The following is an 8,253-nucleotide window of genomic DNA, read 5'->3' on the forward strand; positions in this document are numbered from 1 at the left end:
TATTAGATATTGCAAAATGTTAGTGTAGGTGCCTTTTTCATTACTGTGGAATAGCTTATTTTTTTTGCCTTGATAAAGAATTATAACTTAAAGGAACACTTTAATTAATAAACAGAAACTTTGTTTATTGACAAAGGCAAACATTAATAATCTTTTTCTCCCATCTGAGAATACAAAATGCTTATCATTAGCATAACAATATATAAACAAAATGGCTTTAAGGGCCTAGTGCAGTTCCAATTAGTGATGAGAAAGTCTTACTGATAGCAAAGGGCAAAAATACTTCTAATGAACTTGTTATCAGTGGGACTTTGATTTCTTTAGATGACATCATGATTTTACTTGGATTCAGGCCAATCAAGTGAAAATCTTCTGAGGCATATAATCTCCTAGAGATTGTGTAAATTTGTTCTGCTAGAGCAGGGGTTTCCAAACTTTTTGGCCAGAGGGCTACATCAAATATCTGGTGTGATGTGGAGGGCTGGAAAAAAAATTAAATATAAAATTTAAATCAATAAATTAGAGATGGAACATAGATGAGTGAATAAATGAACGAATGGGCTCATTCATTCAACCTCTCTGGCCCTCGGGACACCCTCCAGACACAATCAGAGCACAGTTCTGATCATGTTCAGTTTAGTGGGCAAGAGGCTTTCAGGGGAAGTGGGGCTTGCTGCGGGCCAGAAAGAGGCTTGCTGCGGACTGCATCTGGCCCCTGGGCCAGGGTTTGGAGACCCCTGTGCTAGAGCAGTGGTTCACAGTGGTTCACAACCCAGTTTTTGGTTAATTGCAAAACTGAAGGGGAAGATTAGGCTATGTGCATCAAGGGTTACATTAAAAATTAATTTACATTTCAAATTTGAATAAATTTACATAAATGAATATATTAGAGATGGAACTAATATGAATGAATGAATTTTACTGAATTTATTTATAATGCACATAAGAACTACCATGCAGGCATTTGCAACTACATGAGAACAGTGAACTGTTTGCCACACACATCTTGCACAGTGAAAACATACAGACCAAGCTAGAAACACATGGAGACATAAGTTATTCAGAGGCAGTGGGGGGTGGTGTTAAAATAATACCCAGGGAAAAGTAGAAAACACATGAAGACTAGAAATGACCTTGCTCTAACTCGGCCTGCATCTCGTGTCCGGCGGTCACGATCGGCAGTTCTGGGTTAGCGCAGGACAATCCAACAATCTTTGATGGTCCAGGGGTTCACTGGAGACTGGGGGCTCCTTGCAGATCAGATTGGGGGTCCCCGAGGGCTGCAAATGACACCCGGGCCGGGGTTTGCTCACCCCTGTGCTAGAGAAAAGCATTGGAATGTTTTAGAAATTGAATCTACATCCTCATTGAAGATCACACTCCAGCCACACACAGCCGAATAACAGCACGGATTCAGCCACGACAAAAAAGGAGTGTGCTGCATCCAATGGTTGACCTGTAGGCAAATGGGAGAGAAGTAAAAAAGTACTTTAATTAGTTCCTCATAAGCACCAGGGCCACCTATTGGTCTTCTTGGTCATTGATTCCTTTGCCCAGGGGTAAGCCTCTGCTTCCCTGATGGGTCTACTTGGAGCTGCATGATTGCAAGATATATGGATCAAGGCTGGAAAGGGGGATAGGATATAGGTGGAGCTGATGCCACCAATATCACACTTGACACCTGTCCCCACCCTGTTCCCCCCCCCAGCCAGTAAGCAACTTAACAGTGTCGAGCTCCTGTGGAGGTTGCCGTTGCCTAGCCGCCTCCCCTCTCTGTTTGTGGCAGCAGTCCAGCTTCACTTTATTCCCTCCATTATGAAGCTCCCTGCCCCCTTTCTGTTTGTGGAGGTGTATGTCTGAGGAGATCCACAGGTGGCTTCAGAGTTTACCAGGAGGTTAATATAAATGCTTAATGCTTGCCTCCCATTTGCCCTTGGATCCTCCCCCCATCAACGCTGGGTACAACATGCCTTTTTGAAGTGGCTGCATTGGTGGAGAAGACAGAGGACAGGATTGGGTCCTAAGTCTGAGACTAGCCCCATTCCCACTTTGCATGAACATTCTGAATCCTTCCCTTGATTTCAAATTATTTTCTCTAGCTATATAGTGCGTCTGAACCGCTCCTGAATGCGTGTCCGTAAACCTGCTTTAGGAACTCACAACTAAAGTAAATGGGGTGGATTGGACGAGCTGCCCCTTCTCCACAATTAGAGAAACTAACGAAGAAGTGATGGGAAGGCACAGGATAGTGCACACTATCAGCATGCACTTCCTTGATCGCTTATGGCCAGTTTTGGGCTGAAAGTCTCAGGCAAATGGGTCCACAGTTGGAGTGGTCCTTACAGTCAATGGATAGTAGAAAGTAACCCTTCTTTGCTATCCTTGAATGATGACAGGCATTGTTTATTTTATTGATTTTTAAAAATCTGTATACAGCCCTTCCACATATATTTTCAGAGCTGTATAAGAAAATCACAAACTAAAAAAATACAAATAACACAATAAAAAGTTATAATCTTGGTGAAAACAAAAAAACAAAGGATCAGCCACAGTATACAAACTGGATCAGAAACTCATTAAAAAAAAACCCTTAAAAAGACTGGGAGATAACAAAAGGCCTGCATTTAGTACTGAAGGCATAATAGGGCATGAATTCTAGGACAGTTCCAGCATATTAGCACTGGGACCCACTTTTTGAAATGACACTCTATTGGGACCACCTAGGTTTACCAAACATTAAAAAAGGAGCTCTAGAAAGAATTAATTAAATAACTTTATATATGCAGTCATTTATCTCCCTATAATGAGTCACTACCCATCAGTGGGTCCCACCCCACAATTTGGAAACAACTGCTATATTGTAGTGCTTTACACTTCTCTGTAAGATTGTGCCTAGAGAACAAAAAGCATTCCAGCAATCTTTGAACCCATAGCTCTTTTATTGTTCCAATTAACTGATAGCCGAATCCTAATGGGACTTTATGACAGTGGAACAGTGGTCTGGTCTAGAGGGTAGAGCCTCCATTTGTCTGAAGATAACATCCGCAAGGTCACCAGTTCGAGGCCACCGGCACCATGTGACCTTGAAGCAGCTGCAAGCTGAAGCCGAGTTATTCCATCTGCTCTGAGCGTGGGAGGATGGAGGACAGAATGTGAAACCAGATCAGAATGAAACATCTGAATGTTGTGGTTCTTGAAAGATAGAACCAATTGTAAAAATCCCTATTTAATAAGGGATTTAAATAAGCCTGCCTATGTAAACTGCCTTGAATAAAGTCTTGAATAAAGACCAAGAATATAAATACCTGTATTATGATGATAATGATGATGATCACGCTGTCATAAGTGGTTATGTAACAGCTATTCAGTGGCATCCAAACAGTGGTAGTATCAGAGGCCCGCTGCGGCAGCTGGCTTAATATAGGATTGTAGATAAGCAAGCATGGGGGACAGGGTGGTGGTGGGAGGAAGAGGGCAGGGAGGGGGAGGAAAGAGGGAGTGTTTGGGCAGGGAGGGGCAGGGCTAATGGCTGGCACAGATCCAAGGAGACCCATTCAGGCATTGGAGGCTTGGCCAAGGATAAGGGAACAAAAGTTTCTTGACCTCAAGGAGGCCTCCAGGACTGCCCCCTTCGCCGGCAGTTTGCAGTGTGCACTCCATATGCAGCATTGGTTGGGGGGGGGATTTAGTTAGGATTGTGCTGCCAGTCAGATTACATTGGAGTAAGGGGGTTCGATGGTCAACTTTGTTTTGTGAAAATCTGAATCGGTACAGATGATAGCCTCAGGAAATCTACTTTTAAATGCCTATAGTTATTTCCAACAAATTAGTCACAGGGGTTTGTAACAACTGAGACTACACAAGAATCGAGAACAAAGAACCAATATGAGTTTCTGCACTTTAGCTATATAAGACAATGATTCACTGGCATTTATTTACTCATTCATAAACCCTTTTAAAATCAAACCCTGTGTATCTTTTGTATGGGGAAAAAAAAACCAGCCTCTGAAGACCCAGGAGGCCGAATACTAAGGAGAGAAGAGTCAGGAAGCTGCTGTGTTTTTGCTTGCTTACTGATATGCTTCATATTTTTTTAAAGTTGCAGAAGGTGTCAATATAAAAGGTCTCAAGGAATGATTTTCAAACAGTATTGGTGCAGTTGTACTGTGTTATGGAATGAGCAATGGTTCAGATTTAAAAAAAATACATATATAAAATATCTCACCATTGCTCCAGATACTGTCATTATCCAAAACTCTCTTAAGCCCGCTTTGTTTGCATCACCATTATGATAAAGGGAATCACTACTGTGACATTGTCTTAAATATTTGCTAATTTTTTTGCTCACTCCAGAAGTTAAAACAGACAAAAATATACAGGTAAGCTATATTGTTTGGGATATTGCTATTATGACTTTTCATTCACTTTCCAAATTGGGCATTTGCTCTGGCAGAGGAAAAATGGGGTATGAATGAATGAATGAATGAATGAATGAAGCTTATGTCTGCTGTGCTGAAAATGACAAACTTCTTACCATTCCTAGATATTTGGATATTCTTAAAAAATATGAAATATTCATTGGAATTTTTTGGGAATAAATATTGGTTGCCTTGTCTGTTTTTACTAGCTTGTGCTGCTTTGCAGAGTGTTTTAGCATATGATTTGGGGAGAAAGATGATGGATGGACAACCTTGATTTGAAAAAGAACCTGAATCAATGAATTAATATTGAAAGATATTTTGATTATGAATGCTTGTTTATTTTGAAATAGCTTAGAACAGCAGTTTCCAAACTTTTTCAACTGGGCCTCACTTGACTTACTGGGCCATTGGCCACAGCTCCCCATTAGGGCTATAATCCTATATATTGTATAGGATTTTCACAAGGATTCTGTCGCTCCCCAACTGGTTTCCATGGCTGCCTGGGGAGCCACCGCTCAATATTCGGGAAACACTTTCTTAGAAGCATGAAAAAGAGAATTTAGATTCTGGTTCAAGTAGAAATAATTTATCAATTCTCTAGTGAAAGTGGATAAATTCACTGATTAATTATTTTCAAGTTGTCATTCACAATAATCAAACAAAACATCTGTAATGGAAGATCAGAAGATCATCAGGTGGATGATGTGGTGTTGATAGCGATTCCCTGTTTTGACAGCTGGTTGACAGCTCTGGGAAGGGCAGGGCTGGCTCCACAGCTGTAATCAATCAAGGCCAATGGAGACCTGGTTGGACACCTGAGCTTCATTTGACCTTGATGGGACTTTGATGGACAAGGACTGAAGAGATGGCTCAGCTGAGCCTAATTTGGACTTAACAAGGTAGCTCACAGCTGAGCTGAATTTGGACTTAACAAGGGGCTGCAGGATAAAAGGCAGCTTCAGAAGGAGCAAAGGGCTGACCAGAGCAGGACGCTGAGCTAGCCAAAAGCGGGACGCTGACCCAGGACCAGGAGCGGGACGCTGACCCGGCCGGAAGCCGGACCCTGACCCAGACCAAGAGGGCTACTTGATCCAGACCTACAGGAGAAGGGGACTGCAAGGACTCTGCTGGAGGACACAGAAGAGAGGACTGCCAGGACCCTGCTGGAGGAGACACTCTGCTGGAGAGAACACTGCTGGAGTGGAGGGACTCTGCTTCAGAAGACTGGACTGTGTTTTGGAGATTGGATTGGACTTAGACTTGGACTGGAGGCTTTGGACCTTTAACCACTGAGTTAAGTGGAGTTTTGGGGAGGGAAAGCCTCTGGACAAGAGGACTTGCAGGGAGTGTCTGTGTTTATAGCAATAAATTTGGTGAGTTGTTATAGATAAGGAGTTCTGTATTCATTTCTTTGCACACTGCAGCTGTTGTTTCTTGGAAAAGGAGGGTGTTAATTAGCCAAAAAGCGGGCATTAGAAGGGAGTTGGGATATTTGGATGGGACAAATTGGCGTGGTCAGCAGGACAGGATAAATTGGGACAAGACAACATCTCAAAGTCTGATTCAAAAAATTCTTCATTGTGCAAAAGATACTATAGATCTTGCACTACAGTTATTTGATAGTATCCAACTTTATGAAGAATATATACAGTATTAGTTTCATTTTTATGTCTATATTTTTTGTTGAAAATACCATTAATCTTAATAACATCAATGAAGCTCTGTCTTCAACAAATTGATTTAATTTTTTTTTACAAAACCATGGCCAACTAGAAGCGAAGTTTTACAGGCATGACATGATAACACCATCCCCGGTGCTATATTTTGCCCCTGCATCTAGTAAGCTGCTGCTGGAGCACTGCAGTTCTTTCAATCGTGCCTAGTAGCACAGCTGGACCTAGTGTTCATCATTCTGACCCTGGTGTTCATCGTTCTCTTTGCTGCAGAAAGAGAAATTCCTATGAGCACAGATATCTCAAATAGTACAGAAAAGGGCAACCATAACTAGGTCACATGCCCTTTAAGCTTGCTAAGTTCTTTGGACCAAACCAATGTAATTTAAGGGCCATCCATCCATTTATGAAATATCGCACTCTCAGAACGACCTAAGGTACACATGGCAGCAGTTTCCCCCCAAAATGACACAGAAAACAGAAACTCTTAATATCATTACTGTCATGATTCTCTGTAGATCCTGTTCTTTCGCAGCATGGGCACGTTTGCAACTGTACTTGGCGGCACGGAGCCGAGCAATGGATTGGGCTCTAAGGCTGCAATCCTAACCTCACTTTCCTAGGAGTAAGTCGCATTGAATGCAATAGGACTTACTTCTGCGTAGACCTGGTTAGAATTGTGTCCTAATTCAACATATTGTTTCTGTATTAATGGACGATATAAAGGAGTAGAAAATCCATAGCCAATCTAATACTTGTAACACTTTCCATATATAAAAAACCAATCTATTTTCTACACTTCTATTATTGATTACTACATTTACACCCATGTAAATGGCATCCGTGTCAAGTCTATGTAAAAATAATTCCATTTCCAAGAGTTACCTCTTTTTTATTTTATTGAATTTTAAAGTTTGTGTTTACATATTGTCAATATTAATATCATTGTTATATGGATATATTACTCATAGAATGTTCTTTCTCTATCTGAAATATTAATAATTTTTTCTTCTTCTTTCCTTTGATGGGAGTTTTAGAAGAGTTGAATGAGACTGAAATCACTGAATTTGTTCTCATGGGATTTGCTGGTCAATCCAAAATAAGGATGGGATTGGCAACCCTCATGGCCTTTGTCTACTTGGTGAGCATCTTGGGAAATGGACTTATAATCATAGTGGTTGTAACTGATCCTCGTCTCCACAATCCAATGGACTTTTTCCTTTGTAATTGGCCATCATTGATATCTGTCTTTCTACGTCTGCATTTCCACAATCCATTGTCAACTGCCTGGTGGAGAGACCCACCATGACTTTTGCTAGGTGTTATACACAAATGTATGTTGAAATATACCTTGGATCAACTGAATGTTTCCTATTGACAGTCATGGCTTATGACCGATATGTTGCCATCTCCAGACCACTACGTTATACTATCATTATGAGCTGGAGAGTTTGCATCCTATTGTCTGTTGTGACATTGACAGTTGCCTTCTTATTTGTGATTGTACCCTGTGTTGCAAAACCAGTCCGCTTCTGTGGACATAACAAGGTAGACCATTTTGCTTGTGAGCTCACAGCACTCATGAAGTTGGTGTGCTCGGACATGGTCGTGAGCCAACTGACTATGTATTTCACCAGCAGTGTCACAGTGCTCTTTCCCTTCTCCTTCATCCTCTTTTCCTACCTTTGTATAATTGTGGCCATTCTGAGAATTCACTCAGCTGGTGGAAGACTGAAAGCTTTCTCAACATGTGGGTCTCACCTGGTTGTAGTGCTAGTTTTCTATGGGATCTCTATAGCCACATATATAAAACCTCAGTCAAAAGATAGCCAGGATGCTGACAAAATTACATATGTAATTACTACAGGTGTGGTACCCATGTTGAATCCTTTAATCTATACGCTGAGAAACCAGGAAGTGAAACAGGCACTTAAGCGCCTGAAAGAGAAGAAATTGTGAAGCATTTCCTGTGAATGGCTTTGATTAACTATTTGCACTTTACTATGTTATGCATTTTTAACAAAAAAATAAGGGGAATGATCACTTCCAACTTTCTAATTTCATTTTTTGTCTTTCAGTGACTTTCTCTTCAGAACTTCATACAAATGCAAACCTTTTGGACTAATTCAGTGTTGGTAGTTATCTTTTTGGATGCTCTG

The 8,253-nt window shown here is 41.1% G+C and overlaps 1 protein-coding gene across 1 annotated transcript; it reads left to right on the top strand.

Moving 5' to 3' along the window:
• Positions 1–7,321: 7,321 nt before the first annotated feature.
• Positions 7,322–8,053, top strand: LOC136652725 (olfactory receptor 13H1-like; the record flags this gene model as incomplete). The annotated part of the gene is made up of 1 exon (XM_066629646.1): positions 7,322–8,053. A coding segment is annotated over one exon (732 nt), but the record flags the coding sequence as incomplete, so codon positions are not given.
• Positions 8,054–8,253: the final 200 nt, after the last annotated feature.

The sequence above is a fragment of the Tiliqua scincoides genome, chromosome 5 (assembly GCF_035046505.1).
Source record: "Tiliqua scincoides isolate rTilSci1 chromosome 5, rTilSci1.hap2, whole genome shotgun sequence".
Classification (NCBI taxonomy): Eukaryota; Metazoa; Chordata; class Lepidosauria; order Squamata; family Scincidae; genus Tiliqua; species Tiliqua scincoides.